The 23,729-nt window shown below is 43.3% G+C and overlaps 1 protein-coding gene across 2 annotated transcripts in view; it reads right to left on the minus strand.

The window, feature by feature from the left end:
• Window positions 1-7,834: 7,834 nt before the first annotated feature.
• fbxl18 (F-box and leucine-rich repeat protein 18) overlaps window positions 7,835-23,729 on the minus strand; it is a 38,862-nt gene continuing 22,967 nt past the window's right edge. For both annotated transcript variants that reach the window (XM_070901268.1, XM_070901269.1), the window contains one exon: window positions 7,835-9,381. In XM_070901268.1, coding sequence (XP_070757369.1) covers window positions 9,225-9,381 — 157 coding nt within the window. In that variant the 3' untranslated portion in view covers window positions 7,835-9,224. The remainder of the gene's footprint in view (window positions 9,382-23,729) is intronic.

The following is a 23,729-nucleotide window of genomic DNA, read 5'->3' on the forward strand; positions in this document are numbered from 1 at the left end:
TACTCCTTGAGGTAGCAAGTTCCACATTCTAACCACTCTCTGGGGGAAGACAATGCTTGACAAACTTAATAGGATTCTTTGAGGAGGTATCGGAGCTTGTGGGTCAAGGGGGCTTTGTGGGCATGGCTTATGTGGACTTCAGCAACGCATTTGATAGGGGGTCAGGAAGGAGATTGGTCCATAAGGCAGAAAATCATCGAAAAAGATAGGCAGTTACTGAAGCTGATTGGCAAGTGGCTACCTCACAGGAGAGGGTGGTAGTTGTGTACATGGGTTGCACTGGAGTGACAGGAAGTGATGAGAAGGGTTTCCTAAACGTCAATGCTGTAGATCTTTACTGTTCGCATTGTTTATCCGTGAGGGAGACAAAACTCAAAAATTGGTGATGACGCCACAGTGATTGGAGGGCTGCATTGGGTAAGAAAGGTAAGTGAGGAAATGGGTAGTGAACTGCATATTCTGTGTTTGAACTGTGGGGTCTGAAAGATGAACTTAAATGACTTTTTCTGATACTGTACATTCCTAAGGAGCTTGTCTCTATAATTTGGATTGTGATTTCTGTGGAAGAAAGCAGCATAATGGTTTTCAAGCCAGCCACAGCAAGGCAAGAATGTGCTAAGTGCAGCAAGATGTGCAATCTTAGACTTGCCCCTCTGTGCTATTTATGCACAAGTGGTTAATCTGCTCCAGCTGAAACACCTCTGCCATTCTTGTTACAGTACTCGTCTACTATTGGTAAACAGCTAAAGTTTGCCTTGTGGGGTTGTACAGGGCCTTACATAAACAGAGGCTCAGTTGAAACTTGATTTCCAATTACAGTATTCAAAGTAGAATTACAGTGTAGTATGGTTATCGAAGTGGGTTTAACTACACAACTGATCTCCGTGTGGGGGAGTATCGGGCATGAGCAGTTAATATTTCACTTGGTTAGGCTAATCTATGTTACTGATAATTTAACATTAGTGCCTATTTTCAGCAGGGTTAAAGTATATCGAGTTATGCTGCTAGACTATAGCAGTAACTGCAATACTGCAGAGAAATGGTGTTTATTTAAATCAGTGCTGATGAACAAGGAAGTCTTGTATGTGCCTAGAATTCATCGTTAAACATTAAGAAAAAGATTTGGATTTATACAGGGCCTTTCACGACCATCGGACGTCTCAAAGCGCTTTACAGCCAATTAAAAAAGGAGGCAGACAAAAAGCAGGAAACTATAGACCAGTTAACCTAACATCTGTGGTTGGGAAAATGTTGGAGTCCATTATTAAAGAAACAATAGCACGACATTTGGAAAAGCAAAATTCAGTCAGGCATAGTCAGCATGGATTTATGAAGGGGTAATCATGTTTGAGAAATTTGCTGGAATTCTTTGAGGATGTAATGAACAGGGTGGATAAAGGGGAACCAGTGGATGTGATGTATTTGAATTTCTAGAAGGCATTTGACAAGGTGCTACATAAAAGATTACTGCACAAGATAAAAGTTCACGGATTTGGGGGCAATATATTAGCATGGATAGAGGATTGGCGAACTACCAGAAAACAGAGAGTCAGGATAAATGGTTCATTCTCGGGTTGGCAATCAGTAATTAGTGGGGTGCCGCAGGGATCAGTGCTGGGACCCCAACTATTTACAATCTATATGAACGACTTGAGTGTAACATAGCCAAGTTTGCTGACAATACAAAGATGGGAGGAAAAGCAATGAGTGAGTGGTTAAGTGAGTGGGCAAAAATTTGGCAGATGGTGTATAATGTTGGAAAGTGTGAGGTCATGCACTTTGGCAGAAAAAAATCAAAGAGCAAGTTATTATTTAAATGGAGAAAGATTGCAAAGTGTTGCAGTACAGCGGGACCTGGGGGTACTTGTGCATGAAACACAAAAGAATAATATGCAGGTACAGCAAGTGATCAGGAAGGCCAATGGAATCTTGGCCTTTGTTGCAAAAGGGGATGGCGTATAAAAGCAGGGAAGTCTGACTACAGCCGATGAGGCCACATCTGGAATATTGCGTGCAGTTTTGGTTTTCATATTTACGAAAGGATATACTTGCTTTGGAGATAGTTCAGAGAAGGTTCACTAGGTTGATTCCGGGGATGAGGGGGTTGACTTATGAGGAAAGGTTGAGTAGGTTAGGCCTCTACTCATTGGAATTCAGAAGAATGAGAGGTGATCTTTTCGAAACGTTTAAGATTATAAGGAGGCTTTACGAATTGGATGCAGAGAGGATGTTTCCACTGATGGGGGAGACTAGAACAGAGGGCATGATCTTAGAATAAGGGGTCGCCCATTTAAAACAGAGATGAGGAGAAATTTCTTCTCTGAGGGTTGTAAATCTGTGGAATTCGTTGCCTCAGAGTGCTGTGGAAGCTGGGACATTGAATAAATTTAAGGCAGAAATAGACAGTTTCTTAAACGATAAGGGAATAAGGGGTTATGGGGAGTGGGCAGGGAAGTGGAGCTGAGTCCATGATCAGATCAGCTATGATCTTATTGAATGGCGGAGCAGGCTCGAGGGGGCGTATGGCCTACTCCTGCTCCTATTTCTTATATTCTTATGAAGTACTTTTGGAGTGTAGTCACTGTTGTAATGTGAGAAATGTGGCAGTCAATTTGCGCAAAGCAAGCTCCCACAAAAAACAATGTAATAACAAAAACAGATAATCTTGTCATTATGTTGATTGAGGGATAAATATTTGCCAGGACACTGGGGATAACTCCCCTCTGCTCTTCTTTGAAATAGTGCCATGGGATCTTTTACATCCACCTGAGAGAGCAGACAGGACCTCGATTTAACATCTCATCCAAAAGACAGCACCTCAGACAGCGTAGTGCTCCCCAGTACTGCACTGGAGTGTCAGCCTAGATTTTTCGTAGGACTTGAACCCACAACCTTCTGACTCAGAGGCGAGAGTGCTACCCATTGAGCCACGGCTGAAACAAGGAGGCTCGTAGAGAAATTAACCCACAGAATAAGTATTAAAGTACAAAACGAACAATTGTTAGCAGAATAGGGACACATTTAATGTATATCATTTTATATAGTTATAAGAAAAAGAAAATAGCCAAGGATAACTAAAGACAGGATTTAGCATACTGAAAAGGTACTAGAAAAAAGGCAATTGTAGCAACAATTAATGTTTTTTCCAGTTACGTTAGAAGTCAAAGTACCATTAAATACCGCATTGAGATCAATCAGAGCAGGTGGGAGCTAAATAGATACTTAGCGTGGGTTTTCACTTTTGAAGGTGATCGCCAGTCCTAATGCAGCTCCAGTTGTTTCAGTAGGCGTAATTGCAGACATGGTCTTAGCTAGGATTAAGGCACTTAAAGTTGATTGTGCTGTTCAGCCCAATTCCATTTATCCCAGAACGCTTAAAGAAGTGGGGGAGGTCATATGTGAACGACTGGCTTATATATTTAATAGCTTATTGAGGTCTGGGTTGGTTCCAGTGGATTACAGGGAGCCTCATGTGGTTTTCATCATTTAAGAAGAGGAAGAAATCAGACCCATCATGTGCTTTCTTTGTTGTTCTTAGGATGTGGGCAACACGAGCAAGGCAGCATTTATTGTGGAAACAAGAGGAGAAAATGCTGGAAAATACTCAGCAGGTCGGGCAGCAGCTGTGGAGAGAGAAGCAGAGTTAACATTTCATGTTGATGAATCGGAAATGGAGCTGGGTCATAAATAGAGTTCCACACTATTCTACATTGTGACCATTGCTGATCATCATTTGCACTAATGATATGCATCAAGGCATTAAAGGAACCTTTTTGTAAATTTGAAAATACAAAAAATGTATACAGGGCTTGAGTAATTTAGACTAAATTAATGGGTTTAAGGTCTACTTAGGAGAATGGACCCAGGTGTAGCTGATAACTTTCCATATAGACAAGTGCACTATCATTAATTTAGGGTGTGAAAACTCCAGGGATATTTATACCATGCAGGGGTACCAACTAAAATGTTACAGTTTGAGCTACCCGAGATTAGCCGACAACTTCTCTAAAGTGCACAAGCACCGTGAGGTGGCTGTAAGGAGGCCAAATTGGCCTTTAGAGTGCATCATGTGGACCAGGGAGCACTATACATAGGCTACAAGAAGCTTGGGTACATCCTTACTTGGAGTAGAGTGTCCGCACATGACACAGAATGTCAAAAGTTCTGGAGAAGTTGCGGAGGAGGGCTATCACCTTGATACGTAGCCTTAGGGCTCTTCGTCATAGTGCTTAGGCTCCAAGAGTTAGGGCTATTTATGTTGGAGAAACAAAGAGAATATGACTGACTCTTTTTAAATGACAAAGGGAATGGATTCAGTCCTGTTGGATAGGTTAGAGATGGATAGGGAAAGTGGCACTGGAGGGCATCCTTAGGTAACAAGAGTTAAGATAGATGCCAGTAAAGATTTAGTTCCAGTCACCACTCTGGAACAGACAACCAAAACATACATTAGGGATGGATTAGTTATAGCCCTTTACACAGTGTCAGCTATGGCTCAGTGGGTAGCATATTTGCATCCGAGTCAGAAGGTTGTGGGTTCATAGATTCCACTCCAGAAACTTGAGCACCTAAAATCTAGGCCGACATTCCAGTGCAGTGCTGAGGGAGTACAGCACTGTCAGAGGTGTTGTCTTTCTGATGAGACGTTAAACCGAGGCCCCGTTTGCACTCTCGAGTGGATGTAAAAGATCCCACGGCCACTATTTCGAAGAAGAGCAGGGGAGTTATCCCCGGTGTCCTGGCCAATATTTATCCCTCAATCAACATAACAAAAACAGATTATCTGGTCATTATCACATTGCTGTTTGTGGGAACTTGCTGTGCACAAACCTGCTGCCGTTCCCACATTGCAACAGTGACTTCACTCCAAACGTACTTCATTGGCTGTAAAGCACTTTGGGATATCCGGTGATCGTGAAAGGTGCTATATAAATGCAAGTCTTTCTTTCTTTAAAGCAAAACAGACAAGCCTCCAAGTGAAATGAAGTTGTTAGTGAGCTGGGACAATAATCAGTAAATGGGCTGGAGCTTGTCTTAGGGTTCAGAAAGGAACAGTTGAGTTTTCCCTAAAGAGTTTCTTTCCCCCTCTTTTGCATGGTTACGGGTTAGATAAATCATCAATGTGGCTGCACCATATCTGGGATAATGGTCTTTTCACATCCTTTTTGCATGTTTACAATCATGACCAAACATTGACAGAACAGAGAAGAGGGTCTGCTTGTTTCCAGGTACTAGTTTCAATTCCTGATCTGCATTAAATCGCTTAGTTTAAAGAATTAATGGAGAGCGATTGAGATGATTAGAAATGGATAGAGGGGAAGGGTAGAGAGATGCAATTACAGCAGATCGCTTCAGTTGAAGTGCTAGCACTGATACAGGCATGCCATGGGCCAAACGTCTCCCTCCTGTAATGTAATTTATGCAATACATCAAAAATAATGGGTTCATAAAACAAATAGGAAGTAGAACAGAAATACCATTACATCCAAGGCAGGGGCGCTGTAGAAAACACTGAACTTTCATAGCTCAGCAGCTCTACCAACAGGAGCTCAGAGGTACTGCAGCAGTTTAAAATTATCTATTCAAAATATGTTTTTTTTAAAAAAGTAAATGTAATGCGTGCAAAGTTTCACCCTCCTATTCTCCTGAAGGTACTTGGTCTTGGTGGGATACAGCGCCACAGGCACTCACTGACATCAACCAGGTGGGCATTCTTCGCATTGAATCTTGGCAGGCTATTTGGCTCTGTGTTAGCAATTAGGGACAAGGGCTTGGAAATTCAGCAAGAACCACCACCAAAAAAAATGCTAAGACTCCGCTATGAATTCTCAGCGGAAAATTCATGAAATAATGGGAAAAAATCCGCCTGGCAGGAAAGATTGGCGTTATACGAGGATTCGAGGCGGAAAACGCGATGCTCGTCAACTTTAGTCCGAGGCTGATTACCGCTGAGAGTTGGGCCTAGGGAGGGGGGAAAAAACACAAAAAATATTTTTCCAAAAAACAAAAACAAAAAAAATTAACATATTTTTCAAATCGTAAAACATTCACAAGACCCTTTTCTACTGAATCGCTTCAAAGTAATTTAAAAATAAACTTTAACTTACTTGTTTTGTAGGGTTTCATACCTACCGCCGTTCCAAGGGCGACTCCAACTGGATTTTCCTCTGCATTTTTTTTCCCCCATCTATGGGTCACCGCCGTGACCAAACTCGGGTGGAAGCAGTTTTGAGAGTGTTGCACGCTGGCAATCCACTCCCCAGCAATATTTCAAAACCACCGGCGGAAGACTTCTGTGAATTTCCAGCCGCACCGTTTTCCACCCAAAATGAAGAGCTACCGCTGGAAAATGCGGCGGAAGGCTGATGAATTTCCAGCCCAGGAGGTTGTTTTACATAAGAACATAAGAAACCCCTCGAGCCTGCTCCGCCATTCAATAAGATCCTGGCTGATCCGATCATGGACTCAACTTCACTTCCCTGCCCGCTCCCCATAACCCCTTATCGTTTAAGAAACTGTCTATTTCTGACTTAAATTTATTCAATGTCCCAGCTTCTACAGCACTCTCAGGCAGTGAATTCCACAGATTTACAACCCTCAGAAGAAATTTCTTCGCATCTCAGTTTTAAATGGGCAGCCCCTTATTCTAAGATCATGCCCTCTGTTCTAGTCTCCCCCATCAGTGGAAACATCCTCTCTGCATCCAATTCGTAAAGCCTCCTTATAATCTTATACGTTTCGAAAAGATCACCTCTCATTCTTCTGAATTCCAATGAGTAGAGGCCTAACCTACTCAACCTTTTCTCATAAGTCAACCCCCTCATCCCCGGAATCAACCTAGTGAACCTTCTCTGAACTGCCTCCAGAGCAAGTATATCCTTTCGTTAATATGGAAACCAAAACTGCACGCAGTATTCCAGGTGTGGCCTCACTAATATCTTGTGTAGTTGTAGCAATACTTCCCTGCTTTTATACTCCATCCCCTTTGCAATAAAGGCATCCTCCCCAGCTTGGAGCAAGGGAGTCAGCTACAGCAGCACATGCATGGCCCCGGCCAAGACCAGCTAACGCAGCACGGAACAGAGCTGGAACCTAGGAAACAGGCTGCTTTGTACGGCATCGAGTCTTCACCAGCTCAGCCACCACAGGAATCCTGAAAATGATTTTATTATTAGTCCGGGTGTTCCGCTCCTGCACAGCATGCCTTGCAAAAACACCGAACTACAATCTCACTTCATCTCAAGAGAGCCACAATTCGCGGATTTGAACAGGTGCCTGGAGCAGAAGAAGCAAAGAGCCAGATAAGCAATCCTAGTGTGCTTCGCCACAGTGGATTTAACAGTGACCAAAAACACTGTTAATTGCTGGTGCGGACCGACAGAAAAATGCTGCAACAGATTTAGGTCAACTCTGCACGTGGATATTCAACTGCATATAGCACAGATCAATGTAAAGTATTACATAACAGTCATAGATGCGCTTAAGGGGAAGCGAGAGAAGCACATAGGGGGAGAAAGGAATGGAAGGAAATATTCTTGGGGTTAGGTGAAGAGGGGTGGGTGGAGGCTCATGTGGAGCATAAATGCTGGCATGGACCAGTTGGGCTGAATGGCCTGTTTCTGTGCTTAAATTCTATGTAAAGTGCATAAGTATACAATGAATTGGATTGAGCGACCTAGAAAGGGAATTGGGAGTGGTGGTAGTATCACTTTCAATGGCTGGACAATACGACAGAGTCATTTAAAGAAAAGTACGGTGGGATACTTAGCCAGAAGATAGGGTGCAAGTGCCAAAAGATTACACAAAGACTTTACAATACACTGGTCAGACCACATTTTGAAGAACTGTATTTAATTCTGGTCACCACATCACAAAGAACATATACAAACATTGAAGAGGCAGCAGAGAACAAGACTGATTCCAATTGTAAAGTGTATGAACTGAAGAAAGATTATTGAAGCTCAAGCCAAGTCTGGAAAAGCAGCAGTTAATGTGGGGACAGGGCAACAAAAACGAGAGAACCTTGTCTAATCGTGGTTGCACCCAGATTTTTGCAAAGACGAGCCAGAAAAAGTAGAACCAGAGGATTTAATCTAGTGAAAAGTAAATTAAGCAGTGAGTAGAGGCAAACCTTAGTTATGCTCAAAACACAACTGAATGCTATTCTGGGAGAGCTACAACAACTTGTATTTATATAGCGCCTTTATAGTGAAACGTCCCAAGGCGCTTTATGGGAGTATTATGAAATTAAAAATGTGACACCGAGCCGCATAAATAGAAATGATCACAGGTAGAGAGATATGTTTTAAGGAGTCTTGAAGGAGGAAAGAGAGGCGGAGAGGTTTAGGCAGGGAGTTTCAGAGCTTGAGGCCCAGGCAGCTGAAGGTTTCCACCAATGGTTGAGCGATTATAATCAGGGATGCTCAAGAGGGCAGAATTGAGGAGTGCAGACATGAGGGGGTCAAGAACCAAGGGGCATGGATTTAAAGTAATTAGTAGGAGGATTAGAGAGGATTTGAGGGGAATTTTCTTCACTCAGAGGATGGTGGGGGTCTGTAACTCACTGCCTGAAAGGGTGGTAGAGGCAGAAAGCCTCACCACATTTTTAAAATACTTGGATGTGCACTTGAAGTGCTGTAAACTACAGGGCTGTGGGCCAAGAGCTGGAAAGTTGGATTAGGCTATCGCTCTTTGTCAGTCGGCATTGACACGATGGGCCGAAATGGCCTCCTTCGGTGCTGAATTCTATCTTGGTTGGGGGGGGGGGGGGGGGGGTCTGGTGTAGGTTAGAGAGATAGGGAGGGGTGAGGCCATGGAGGGATTTGAAAATAAGGATGAGAATTTTGGTATCATCTAGGGAGATGGGAGTTGATGGGTCGTTACTTGTCCTTGGCTTCTCGTGTTCTTATTTCCAATTACTGCGAAGACTACAGCAGGCACAACATAAAACTTGCTACACGTCATATCCATCACTATTGATGTTGACCCCAATTCTGTGGAGTTTTGCAGGAAAACAAGGCAACAAAAAAAAAAACTCAGAACAAAACACTTTCTGTAATTTTCAAACTTCAACCTTTTTCTGGTTACCACAAGACAGTAAATGTGTGTGCGTTTTATTGTAAATAACAGTGTCATCCACAGGCAGGGCAGATTCAGCAGGATAATCACACATGGGGTCATCAGCACTGTGCTCAGTTCCTTGTCCTTCTCGGTGGCATCGAGCATCACCACCAGAGATGCAGAGGGTCTTCCGCCACGCGACTTTTAAAGAGCGTTATTTCGTCTAAGTGCATCATCGGAACATCTCGGATGATGTCAGCAAGCCCTTCATAAAGGAGGGGGAATATGGCCACGTTCAGCGCGGGCCGCACAGTCTGGAACCTGGAGGAAAGCACAAGGCAACAGGTTAGAAAAGTAAGCATTGGACAGAAAGGGAAGCCCCACTTCCTTCAATCGTTAATGGCGTTGAAGTTAGACTTGAATTTAGAATAGCCCAGAGGACAAGGCATTTGCAGTCCATGGGAGTCAAAAGGCAGCTTGTAGAGAGGCCTGGAACAAATGTGATTACCCTGGGTAATGGCACATGATGCAATGGAGTATGGGTTGTGGAGGTGAAAAATGAAATTCCTAAACTATTCCTATTATTCCTGTTCATTTTAACCACTTCAGTAGTGTATTCCTTTCAAAAAATAATTTGTTGCCCACTCGGGCTTACAACAACAACTTGTATTTGTACAGCGTCTTTAACGCAGTAAAATGTCCCAAGGCACTTTTTACAGGAGTATTGTGAGATAAAACAAATAAATTTGACACTGAGCTACAAGAAGAAATTACGGCAGGTGACTGAAAGCTTGGTCAAAGAGGTAGGTTTTAACATAAAAACATAAGAAATCGGAACAGGAGTAGGCCATACGGCCCCTCGAGCCTGCTCCGCCATTCAATAAGATCATGGCTGATCTGATCATGGATTCAGCTCCACTTCCCTGTCCACACCCCATAACCCCTTTTCGATTAAGAAACTGTCTATTTCTGTCTTAAATTTATTCAATGTCCCAGCTTCCACAGCTCTCTGAGGCAGTGAATTTCACAGATCCACACCCGAGAAGAAATTTCTCCTCATCTCAGATTTAAATGGGCGGCCTCTTATTCTAAGATCCCTCTAGTTTGGTCTCCCCAATCAGTGGAAATATCCTCTCTGCATCCACCCAGTCAAGCTCCCTCATAATCTTATACGTCTCATTCTTCTGAATTCCAATGAGTAGAGGCCCAACCTATCCTCATAAGTCAACCCCCTCATCCCCAGAATCAACCGAGTGAACCTTCTCTGAGCTCCCTCCAAAGCAAGTATATCCTTTCGTAAATATGGAAACCAAAACTGCACACAGTATTCCAGGCCGAAGAATACCTTATATAGACTTCCCTGCTTTTATACTCCATCCCCTTTGCAATAAAGGCCAAGATACCATTGGCCTTCCTGATCACTTGCTGTACCTGCATACTATCCTTTCGTGCTTCATGCACAAGTACCCCCAGGTCCCGCTGTACTGCGGCACTTTGCAATCTTTCTCCATTTAAATAATAACTTGCTCTTTGATTTTTTTTTTGCCAAAGTGCATGACCTCACACTTTCCAACATTATACTCCATCTGCCAAACTTTTACCCACTCACTTCGCCTGTCTATGTTCTTTTGCAGATTTGTTGTGTCCTCCTCACACATTGCTTTCCCTCCCATCTTTGTATCATCAGCAAACTTGGCTACGTTGCACTCAGTCCCTTCTTCCAAGTCGTTAATATAGATTGTAAATAGTTGGGGTCCCAGCACTGATCCCTGCAGCATCCCACCAGTTACTAGTTGCCAACCAGAGAATGAACCATTTATCCCGACTCTCTGTTCGTTAGCCAATCCTCTATCCATGCGAATATATTACCCCCAACCCCGTGAACTTTTATCTTGTGCAGTAATCTTTAATGTGGCACCTTGTTAAATGCCTTCTGGAAGTCGAAATACACCACGTCCACTGGTTCTCCTTTATCCAGCCTGTTCGTTACATCCTCAAAGAACTCCAGCAAATTTATTAATTTAAGGTGTGTCTTAAAGGAGGAGAGAGGTAGAGAGGCAGTGGGTTTGGGCAGGGAGTTCCAGAGCTTGGGGCCGAGGCAACTGAAGGCACAGCCACCAATGATTGAGCAGTTATAATCAGGAGATGCTCAAGAGGGCAGGACTTAGATGGCAAATCACTGCCTCGTGTGGAACTTGTCATGCAAACCAGTAAACTCCTGAAGTCAATCCTCCAGGACGTGCTGAGTTAGCTTTTCTCAGCGCGAGTCGTACTAAAGGTACTATACTTAGCCTCAGCAGTCTGCGGCTGGGATAGATGATGGGTGTGGGGGGGGGGGGGGGGGAAGAAAAGAGAAGGCGAGAGTCAGCTACACTTTCTGCTCATGTTATCCAATGGCGCTTGCTGTATCAGGGTTAGCGGTGATGCCCACTTTGATGCAATAGTTTGCAGACACTCACGAGACTCACATATGAAGAATGGCCACTTGGGAGAGGTATCAGAGAGACGCTGGAACTGTATATCCTGCAATGAATCAGCACTTTCAGGAGAGGCAAGAAAATCGCAGTGGAGGGGGAAATGAGGCACATACTACTTTTGAATAAAGTTACCAAATTCTTGCAATTAAGATTCCAGTGCAGGTTTGGTCTAGTTTACTGATGATCAATTTGCGATAATCCAAAGGGATCTGGACAGGCTAGGTCAAAGGGCACAGAAGTGAAAGATGAACTGCCGTGCAAGTGTATAGTTGAGAGATTAGGTAGAAAAGGCAAGAACGTGAAATACAAATTAAACAGCAATCTGCTTGGGGTGAGAAAATTATCTGGGGGCTTTTGGTGGATAAGCTGTTAAAACCAGTAAAGAATGTAAACAAATGTGAATTATAAAACCAAGGTGGTGATGTTGGAGGAAATGCTGAAGTTATAGATTGCTTCAGGGAAGGATTGCCTCTGGAGCACTGTGTCAGTTTGTTAACTTCTTCCAGCCCTACAACCCTCAGAGATCTCTGTGCTCCTCCAACTCTGGCCACTTGCAAATTCCCGATTTGAATTGCTCCACCACTGGTAGCCGTGCCTTCAGCTGCTTCGGCCCCACGTTCTGGAATTCCCTCCCCTCTCTGCCCTCCTTCAAGACACTCCTTACTCTTTGATCAAGCTTTTGGTCTTCTATCCTAATTATCAACTTGCGTGGCTCAGTGGCAAATGTTATCAGATAACGCTCCTGTGAAGTGCCTTGAGACGATTTAAAGAGGCTATATAAATGCAAGTAGTTACGGGTAAGACTTAGAATTACTAGTGTGTCCAGAGGATGATACATGGCAGATTCATTAACTTAAGACTGAGGTACGAGGAAGTGGGTCTATCCTGAGGAGGAGGATAAGGGCAATTGGATAGGTCTACGTTTTTAAGTATGGAGAATTTATATCCAGGAAATTTCTTGTGTTGGGCAGAGGATTCGAGGAATAAGGGACACAGTTCAATACTTAAGGATGGTTAAAGGAAAATTTAGGCAAGAGGATAATAATGTTGTGAAGCGAGATTACCAACACAAGCCAAGACGGGTTTACATCATTGGGAAAAAAAGGAAGCAATTGATAAGAAGAGATACAGAACTAGAATCACACTATAGAAACTGATGGGATCTATTAAGAAGGGTAGACGAAATGAACCAGTAGTCAGGTGAATTTATAATGGGGAACAAAGAAATGGCAGACCAACTGAACAAATACTTTGGTTCTGTCTTCACAAAGGAAGACACAAATAACCTTCTGAATGTACTAGGGGACAATGGGTTGAGTGAGAAGGAGGAACTGAAGGATATCCTTATTAGGTAGGAAATTGTGTTGGAGAAATTGATGGGATTGAAGGCCGATAAATCCCCGGGGCCTGATAGTCTGCATCCCAGAGTACTTAAGGAAGTGGCCCTAGAAATAGTGGATGCATTGGTGGTCATTTTGCAACAATCTATCAACTCTGGATCAGTTCCTATGGACTAGAGGGTAGCTAATGTAACACCACTTTTTAAAAAAAGGAGGGAGAGAAAACGGGTAATTATAGACCAGTTAGCCGGACATCAGTAGTGGGGAAAATGTTGGAATCAATCATTAAGGATGAAATAGCAGCGCATTTGGAAAGCAGTGACAGGATCGGACCAAGTCAGCATGGATTTATGAAAGGGAAATCATGCTTGACAAATCTTCTGGAATTTTTTGAAGATGTAACTAATAGAGTGGACAAGGGAGAACCAGTGGATGTGGTGTATTTGGATTATCAAAAGGCTTTTGACAAGGTCCCGCACAAGAGATTGGTGTGCAAAATCAAAGCACATGGTATTGGGGGTAATGTACTGACGAGGATAGAGAACTGGTTGGCACACAGGAAGCAGAGAGTCGGGATAAACGGGTCCTTTTCAGAATGGCAGGCAGTGATTAGTGGAGTGCCGCAGGGCTCAGTGCTGGGACCTCAGCTCTTTACAATATATATATTAACGATTTAGATGAAGGAATTGAGTGTAATATCTCCAAGTTTGCAGATGACACTAAACTGGGTGGCAGTGTGAGCTCTGAGGAGGACGCTAAGAGGCTGCAGGGTGATTGAACAGGTTAGGTGAGTGGGCAAATGCATGACAGATGCAGTATAATGTGGATAAATGTGAGGTCACCATTTTGGAGGCAAAAACACGAAGGCAGAATATTATCTGGATGGCGGCAGATTAGGAAAAGGGGAGGTGCAACGAGACCTGGGTGTCATGGTTCATCAGTCACTGAAAGTGGGCATGCAGGTACAGCAGGCGGTGAAGGCGGCAAATGGTATGTTGGCTTTCATAGCTCGGGGATTTGAGTATAGGAGCAGGGAGGTCTTACTGCAGTTGTACAGGGCCTTAGTGAGGCCTCACCTGGAATATTGTGTTCAGTTTTGGTCTCCTAATCTGAGGAAGGATAGCGAAGGTTCACCAGATTGATTCCTGGGATGGCTGGACTGTCATATGAGAGACTGGATCAACTGGGCCTTTATTCACTGGAGTTTAGAAGGATGAGAGGGGATCTCATAGAAACATATAAGATTCTGACGGGACTGGACAGGTTAGATGCGGGAAGAATGTTCCCGATGTTGAGGGAAGTCCAGAACCAGGGGACATAGTTTTAGGATAAGGGGTAAGCCATTTAGGACTGAGCTGAGGAGAAACTTCTTCACTCAGAGAGTTGTTAACCTGTGGAATTCCCTGCTGCAGAGAGTTGTTGATGCCAGTTCATTGGATATATTCAAGAGGGAGTTAGATATGGCCCTTACGGCTAATGGGATCAAGGGGTATGAAGAGAAAGCAGGAAAGGTTGTACTGAGGTGAATGATCAGCCATGATCTTGTTGAATGGCGGTGCAGGCTCGAAGGGCCGAATGGCCTACTCCTGCACCTATTTTCTATGTTTCTTTGCCAACCCAAAACATTCCTAGCTCAGTACGAACTAGATTGAAACCTGCATTTCCTTGTAAGCTAGTTAGGAAAACTTTTCAATAGTCTAGGCCAGGGTTCATTACGCGAAAAAGGCGAAGATTTAAAAAACAAAATTTCATCAATTACTCAAGAGGGTTTCGTTTTCAGCTGAGATAACAGCTGCAATTCCAGATTTGCATATTTTGTATGGTCCCAGTTCTAGAAATATTAATAAAAGGAACCAATTATTGAGTTAATGAGACAGACATAGAGATAATAGAAGCCCAAATCATCACGAGGTAATGGAACCCAATCGCCTGGGGTACCGACATTCCCCGCACACCTGCGGAGGTGCGCCTTTAAAAGAAAATCCCACAGGCCAAGAATGAAGTATGGTCATTCAAGTTAGTGTGTGTGGAGGGGCATTAGTTACCTGCAAGCTATTTTAGAACACAAAACACATTTTTGGAACAGCTACAGAAATGATTTCCCAACCCATTTTTTTCCCAACCCATCTGTATTTTTATGTTCTATGTTTAGGCTTGCGTTTCCCTCAGGGCTGTGAGGTTAAGTTGTTTAATGTTTTTGACGTTTCCTGGAACCACTGAACAGTTACACATTGTTCACACTTTGAAAGTTGAGGCAAAACTAAGGCACTTCAAGTACGGCTGATCTTAGAAACAATGCAGGCATGCCTAGCCCTCCACCTCCAACCTTCCAGAAATAGACCCACTCCACTGCCCCACTGTTATTTTCATTTGACATTCAATACTAGGAATACAGGCCAAGCCTCCTGAGGTAGAGGTGCCACTATTTCACAGGTACTAGCTGTCCTTTGCTCTTCATCTAAATGGGCATTCATCAGCAGCAAACATTTGCAGCCCAATTGACTGTATGTGGCATGAGATGCCAACCATGCTCATGTGCACTTTCCAGCTTTTTTTGGGGGGGAGGGGGGGGGGTTGTCACTCAACAGCAATTGGAAGCAGTAGCTGCTCTCCCCACCCCTGTCACAAGCTCAAAGGATTTGGACACCAATTATAGGATCACTACGGGCAGCTGAGATCAGCAAATGACATCCCTGGTCTGTTATCACTGGTAGTGCATTTACCTACTAAACTAATCAGGATATTTGTTTAATGGAATTGAATGTAAATAAAGCAAGATTTGCACCGTTTTTTATTTCCTCTAATCAAGGTCATACTGTTTCACAAGACAGCAGCATATAGCTACACAAATGCCTGAATAGCTCATTTAGGGCTGTCCGTGCACTTCCAGCAGGGTAGGTGTAGAGCCATCCGGCATTAGCACTGGCAAATTCAGCACAGAACGCACATCAAAAAGACAAGCTTCCCGTCCTGTATGATCTCAGTGCAACCCCATGCAGTTCATCAATCTATTTTATCTGCAGAGATTAGGAGATCTAACCTCACTAAGGTGTGGAAAATGCACTATTCTTTCCCTCCCCTCTTTGGGTGATTCACGTTGCAGAGATCAGAAGGGGCACAACATGCATCAGCCAAGCAGATCACACCAGAAGTACCACTCCACTGAAACACATGGGCTGCCAAATCCTTCAAACTGTGTGGGTTTGTTGTTTTGGCTTTCTTTTACGTAATGCAAATTTTGCTAACAACTTGTATTTATATAACTTCCTTAGCATAATGCAACACAACATTAACAAATTATACATGCAGAGGTTACTGCAAAGGAAGAAAAATTTAAAACCATCAAGTCAATAATATCCTAAGGCTGCCGCACAATGATTTGTTTAATGTTTTCAAGGCGGTTATCTGAAGTCGTGCTTTACTAAGTCTTAAGGGCATTGTATTTAAGATCAGAGTCACCACATAATGTTAGGACTCTAAACTCCTCGACCAGAAAGTAGAAATCACTGATTAACTTGGAGACATCAAAGTGTTATGGGTGACAAAAATCAAAATGAAGGACGACAATCTGAAGAGAACTGATCGATAAAAATTTGAGTATTTATATAATAGGGTTAGAAGAAAGCGTTACATGCTTTAAAGCTTTTGTGCTTTGATGTACAAAGCTTTACTGAAAGCAGCACACACTCCCTGAAAGCACCAATCTCCACTAGCTCCCAAGTCTGACCTTGCTCCTCCACAGTTCGAATACGATAGAATGTACGCCTCCCACCTGCGCAAACTGTAAAGCTTATTACAGCGGATGGGAATGACATTTATATTAAATATACGGCGAGAGATGAAGGTAATTATGATTAACCAGGCAAGCCACAACTTATTTCACGCGTGAATATTAAACCGTCTTTAACAGCAGTTTGCTTGCTTTTCATTTAAAATTTGCTCAAAAGCTTCATAATGTTTCTCAGAAGCAGAGACAATTAAAATGTTCCCTACGCGATTCTCATATCAATGAGGAGAAGAACTCAATCACCTCAGACCTACCCTGCACAAAATTATTAAAAACTTAAACACACCTGAATGGCATTTGTATGCAGACAAGCAGAAAGTTTGAAGGAAGTCTCTCAATGAGCAGGGGACTGGGATTAATTGGATAGCTCTACCAAAGAGCTGGCACAGGCACGGTGGGCCAAATGGCCTCTTTCTGTGCTGCTTCAGTCTATGATTCTATGAATAGTGTGAACATTTTCTGTCCAGAAAACATTTCACAGGTTGGGGGAGTATTGCACACTTGAGAATGTCTGTCACTTGCTATACATTTTTCATCTATGTACACATCACTATTTAAGATTTTTTGGCACTAGTCTCTCTTTTATTCTTTATCTATTTATAAATAGTTTAGTTGAATACCTGGGTTTGCACAATTCCTCCCAAATTTTCATTTTTACTACTCGATCCGTGATGCTCGGCAATGCGGAACGGCAAGCCCCCAGGTTCCAACCTTGGTCTGATCTCGGGCAGGAGTTCAAATTATTATTCAGCAATCTCTGCTTTTAAAAAATGTACTGAATCAGGCAGGAACAACACTGGGCTTGTATGCGATGTCCCACCCATGGATGTTGACACACATCATTGAGAGGGTCAATCTACTGGGGTGATTACTGGTAGAAGTGTGTGAGGGGGACATAAAGAAATGGCCAGGGCTCCCGTTCCTTCCCTCTTTCCAGTGCTTCATGGTGTGTGTCGGATGAAACCTGGATGTGATGCCTTCCATGGTGGCATTCACCACCAAGGCTCAAACACGAACACCCAATGAGCAAGGTACCAGAGGCAACCTCTATGTGTGGACACCGCCCCAACAAGGCTTCACTCATTTCATGGAGGTACAAACCCCATGTAAAAAGAAAGCTTCAAATTAGGCACAGACAAATCTTACAAAGAATCACAAACCAGCAGCAATAATAGCTGTAGAAGTCTGCAGGCTACACAGTCCCAACCCTGTTACTGAAAGAGGAAATGCAACACCCATTGAGGGGAAAAAAATGGGGGGGGGGGGGGGTGGTGGCAGAGGGAAAGAAGAGAAACCAGGCAGGGCATAGAAAAAGAAAAATACAATCTTATTCAAATGTGCTTTTAATCCCAGGGACAGTGTGAAAGCTTGAATTGAATGGCCTACTCCTGCTCCTATTTTTTATGTTCTTATGAAAAGACTTAAAATCAACAAAAAGGGCCCAGTTTGATTGTATTCCACTGACGGTAGAGTTGACACTGTTCCCTTCCTTAGTTTATACAGTATATCTGCTCCAACCGGTTTCAACTCAATCTCTCTGTCCAATCTTTTATCTCTTTCATGGTTGCTCAGTCTAACACAAACATGTTTTGTCCCAACTAAAGCGACCCACGAAGAGGCCTCAAAATGGGCTCCAAACAAGTGTGGGAGGGAAAACAGAATATCTGCTGCAACAAAACAATTTTGGATGTTGGTGAAAGATCTGGCCAAGTCACTGTCCAGGCTCTCACATGAAACAAATGGTCAGGATCCCACCAGTACCAGTGGAGCTGCACTCCAACCACACCTTCACAGCAGGTGAAAAGGAAGTTAGGAGGGGGAGGGGGAAGTGGGTAATGAAAACATTTAAAAAACATAAATCAAACGACGCACGGTCAATCAGTTACCACGAGCTCTCACTCATGAATTACCTCAACCTGGTTGCTGTAAATTACTCACTTGTTAAGAGTCAAATATAAAATAAGGGTTTTTTTTTTCTGCTGTGCACTAAACACACCAACACACAATTCAATACACTGTACTGCCAACCGTGGCCAGAATGTTTCTGCTTGGTGAATCCCCACAGGGACAGATGGAAAGTCTTCTTGGCCCATCTCACCAACCTCCTGGTGGGTAATTAGAGTGCCACTGGCAGAGACCTGGCAGCCAGCCATCTGGCTCCCCTCTTGGATGAAAACTTGAAAAAGAGGCGAGAACAGAACTGAATATAAAATTCCACAGATCGTCTTTCGAGCACGTGCATTTTTCTGCGGGTTGGGGGCCGGCGGCGGCCAATTTTTGATCAGTATTTCTCACTTTAAAAAGTAAATTTTCTACTATTGCCTGAATACACAAAGGCAGAGCTGATAGATATTCATTTTATATATTAGGTGGAAGTAGGTCGTCAAGCATTCAAAACAGGTCTACATAAAACTTGAAATAACAATCGGATTTGAGGAACTGTTCCACTGAACTGTGAAGTATGAAACACGTGCTCTGTTACTGGTGAATAAGGTATCGAGGTTAAGGTTCTTTGAAAGGTGTATTTCAATAAATAAGAATGCTAGAGGGCACTGGCACTAAACTTCAGTTACTTATCTAATTACTGAGGTAAAGGTATTAGCAGGACAAGCAACATACATCAATGTCAGACTGGAGTTGCTTATCTGTTCTAGGTCTTAGCAATTTTTCCCTTTCAAAATGGACACGAAAGATCCCGATTATTTATGCAGTACCCACTGTTGGTTTTGACTATAGTGTTCTCACTCACTCTCCCCTCTGCTATTGCTGCCAGTTCCTTGGACCATCTGCCTGCACATCAGATAGTGCATGCAACGATGACCTGGAAGAAGGCATTGCCATGGCAACGTTCACTGCCGAGCCAACACAAGGCTTAAAAACACATACATTACAGAATACCTTTTTGAGGACAATCCTCACTGAACAAGAACCGTGCACTTCAAGGAAGGAAGAAATCAATCTGGAATTTATTTTGGGATTTCGAGATTAGAAATTTTTTTTTAAAATTAAGTTTATTAATCTACATGCAGTGAGCTGATACTCTGCACAACCCACAGGCCTGACACCATGCTAGGGTAAACAATGGAGGATTAGCCTACTGCTCCAATGGGCACCATGTTTCTTTCGGGATCCTGTCATATAAAGAAACACTTGCATTTAGATAGTGATTTTCATAACCTCAGGATGTCCCAAAGCACTTTACAACCAATGAAATTCTTTTGAAGTGCAGTCACTACTGTAATGAAGGAAATACAGCAGCCAATTTGCACACAGCAAGCTCCCACAAACAACAATATGATAATCTGTTTGTTGAAATTGGTTATAAGCATCAGTTTTACAAATTTCATATTTTATACAGCTGTAAGAACGTTGAATTTTCCTGAACTACAAGATCCACTCCATAGAATGGTTTTCAACTTTCTTCACTCTCACTCTGCACAATCTCCAGTTATAATGGCCGGGCAATCCAGCTTCCACCAATGTCACGATCAACAGCCAGAAATGTGGACCACTGGTACTTTTATTCAACAAAATGTAAAAGATTTGCATCTTATTACTGGGAATACTTGTCCAAACCATGATTGTTGACAAGAGCAGTTACCCAGCCAGGCTATACACAAGAGAGGTGAATTTAGCATTAAAACCTCAAAACAACCAGAGCTAACAACCGTTAATTTAGTGCTGTTTTACCATCAGCCAAGTCACTGCCAAGTCAGTTCCACAATGGGGTCATTGTTTAAATAAATGGAAATCTTATTGTGCCTCAGTTCCTGGCATTGGTACCTACACGCTATAGTGGTCTAGCAAGCCCGATATCTTGAGCAGCTGCTTCCACTATTACCCAAATGATAATTATTTTGCACTAAATATTGATGCCTTGTTTTGCAGGGTTACACAATGTAATTGGATATTAATTTAGGTATTTGAATGCCAGTTTAACAGATCACGTACAGGTCAGTCGATTTATTTATTGTGCATTACCTGGAAGAATTGGTATAATTTATTTTCCAAAACATGCTCAAGCATCAGCAACTCCTATTTGCCAGTGTTGATGGACTAGATAATATGGTTCAGGTTAAGATACATTTTGGGCCGAAGCAAACAGCTAGATCAGTTTCTCCAGAGTTATTTGTACAAAGTATATAAAAAAAAAATACACAAACTAACATCGTAGTTTCTATTAACAGCGCTTTAATTCATCACATTTGTGATCCAGTCAGTTGTGGCCACGGTCAGGAAGTTATGTTCAAGCGCCAACAGGGAAGAGGAAAAAGAAAACAACTCATGCCCATTAGCTTGTTGAAGGATGCACATTAGTCTGTGCATCCTTCAACAAAGTGCCTTTAGGATTGTGTCAGCTGTGGCTCAGTGGGTAGCACTCTCGCCTCTAACTCTGAAGGGTTTGGGTTCAAGTCCCACTCCAGAGACTGCAGCACAAAATCTAGTCGTAGGTGCTTTCTTTCGGATGAGACGGTAAACACGTCTGCTCTCTCAGGTGGACGTAAAAGATCCCATGGCTCTATTTCAAAGAAGAGCAGGAGAGTTATCCCCGATGTCCTGGCCAATATTTATCCCCCAACCAGCACCTAAAAACAGATTACTGGTCATCACATTGTTATTTGTGGAACCTTGCTGTGCGCAAATTGGCTGCCGCACCTCCTATATTACAAGTGACTACACTTCAAAAGCAGTTCATTGGCTGTGAAGCGCTTTGGGATGCCTCGAGATCGTGAAAGGCGATATATAAAATGCAAGTCTGTCTTTCTTTAGGATAGCTCCCCAATGGCTCATAGAAACATAGAAAATAGGTGCAGGAGTAGGCCATTCGGCCCTTCAAGCCTGCACCACCATTCAATAAGATCATGGCTGATCATTCAGCCGAGTACCCCTTTTCTGCTTTCTCTTCATACCCCTTAATCCCTTTAGCCGTAAGGGTCACATCTAACTCCCTCTTGAATATATCCAATGAACTGACATCAACAACTCTCTGCGGCAGGGAATTCCACAGGTTAACAACTCTGAGTGAAGAAGTTTCTCCTCATTTCAGTCCTAAATGGCTTACACCCCTTATCCTTAGACTGTGTCCCCTGGTTCTGGACTTCCCCAACATCGGGAACATTCTTCTTGTATCTAACCTGTCCAGTCCCGTCAGAATTTTATATGTTTCTATGAGATCCCCTCTCATCCTTCTAAACTCCAGTGAATAAAGGCCCAGTCGATCCAGTCTCTCCTCGTAGGTCAGTCCAGCCATCCCGGGAATCAGTCTGGTGAACCTTCGCTGCACTCCCTCAATAGCAAGAACGTCCTTCCTCAGATTAGGAGACCAAAACTGAACACAATATTCCAGGTGAGGCCAAACCAAGGCCCTGTACAACTGCAGTAAGTCCTCCCTGCTCCTATACGCAAAACCCCTAGCTATGAAGGCCAACATACCATTTGCCTTCACCACCTGCTGTACCTGCATGCCAACTTTCAATGACTGATGTACCATGACACCCAGGTCTCGTTGCACCTCCCCTTTTCCTAATCTTCCGCCATTCAGATAATATTCTGCCTTCGTACTTTTGCCCCCAAAGTGGATAACCTCACATTTATCCACATTATACTGCATCTGCCATGCATTTGCCCACTCACCTAACCTGTCCAAGTCACCCTGCAGCCTCTTAGCGTCCTCCTCAGTGGGTAAATGAACACCGAGCCATACAGAGCAGAATAATCCCAGCTTTCACTGCCAGTTTGTGTTTAGTTAGCGGGAATCAGCCAGGGTTTCAGTGCGGGTGCTGCCACGAGCATGCATCCCTGTGCTGGTGAGGGGAAAACAAAACATTGGCTGTCTCCTGCTTCTGTAATACTGCTCAGCGTGAACTGCTGGAAGTACATGCACATGGACAGGCTTGGACTCAGTTGATGTGCCTTCCACTGTTCAACAGGCTGCCCATTAATCACGATCCAGACTTTGATATGAAACCTGGACAGTTAGTGGCTGCTGCCACTTGCAGAATCAGACTGGTCACTCACTGCATTGGGATTCATTTTCCAACATTCTATTGACTCTGGATCAGTTCCTATGGACTGGAGGGTAGCTAATGTAACATCACTTTTTAAAAAAAGGAGAGAGAGAAAACGGGTAATTATAGACCGGTTAGCCTGATATCGGTGGTGGGGAAAATGTTGGAATCAATTATTAAAGATGAAATAGCACTGCATTTGGAAAGCAGTGATAGGATCGGTCCAAGTCAGCATGGACTTATGAAAGGGAAATCATGCTTGACAAATCTTCTGGAATTTTTTGAGGATGTAACTAGTAGAGTGGACAAGAGAGAACCAGTGAATATGGTTTATTTGGACTTTCAAAAGGCTTTTGACAAGGTCCCACACAAGAGATTGGTGTGAAAATCAAAGCACATGGTATTGGGGGTAATATACTGAAGTGGATAGAGAACTGGTTGGTAGACAGGAAGCAGAGAGTCGGAATAAACGGGTCCTTTTCAGAATGGCCAGTGGGGTGCCTCAGGCTTCAGTGCTGGGACCCCAGCTATTTACAATATACATCAATGATTTAAATGAAGGAATTGAATGTAATATCTCCAAGTTTGCAGGTGACACTAAGCTGGGTGGCGGTGTGAGCTGTGAGGAGGATGCTGAGAGACTGCAGGGTGACTTGGACAGGTTAGGTGAGTGGGCAAATGCATGGCAGATTCAGTCATTGAAGTTTGGCATGCAGGTACAGCAGGCAGTGAAGGCGGCAAATGGCATGTTGGCCTATATAGCTAGAGGATTTGAGTATAGGAGCAGGGAGGTCTTACTGCAGTTGTACAGAACCTTGGTGAGGCCACACCTGGAATACTGTGTTCAGTTTTGGTCCCCTAATCTGAGGAAGGACGTTCTTGCTATTGAGGGAGTACAGCAAAGGTTCACCAGATTGATTCCCGGGATAGCAGGACTGACATATAGGAGAGACTGGATCAACTGGATTTGTATCCACTGGAGTTTAGAAGAATGAGAGGGGATCTCATAGAAACACATAAAATTCTGACAGGATTGAACAGGTTAGAGGCAGGAAGA

This window comes from Pristiophorus japonicus, chromosome 15 (genome assembly GCF_044704955.1).
Source record: "Pristiophorus japonicus isolate sPriJap1 chromosome 15, sPriJap1.hap1, whole genome shotgun sequence".
Lineage (NCBI taxonomy): Eukaryota > Metazoa > Chordata > Chondrichthyes > Pristiophoridae > Pristiophorus > Pristiophorus japonicus.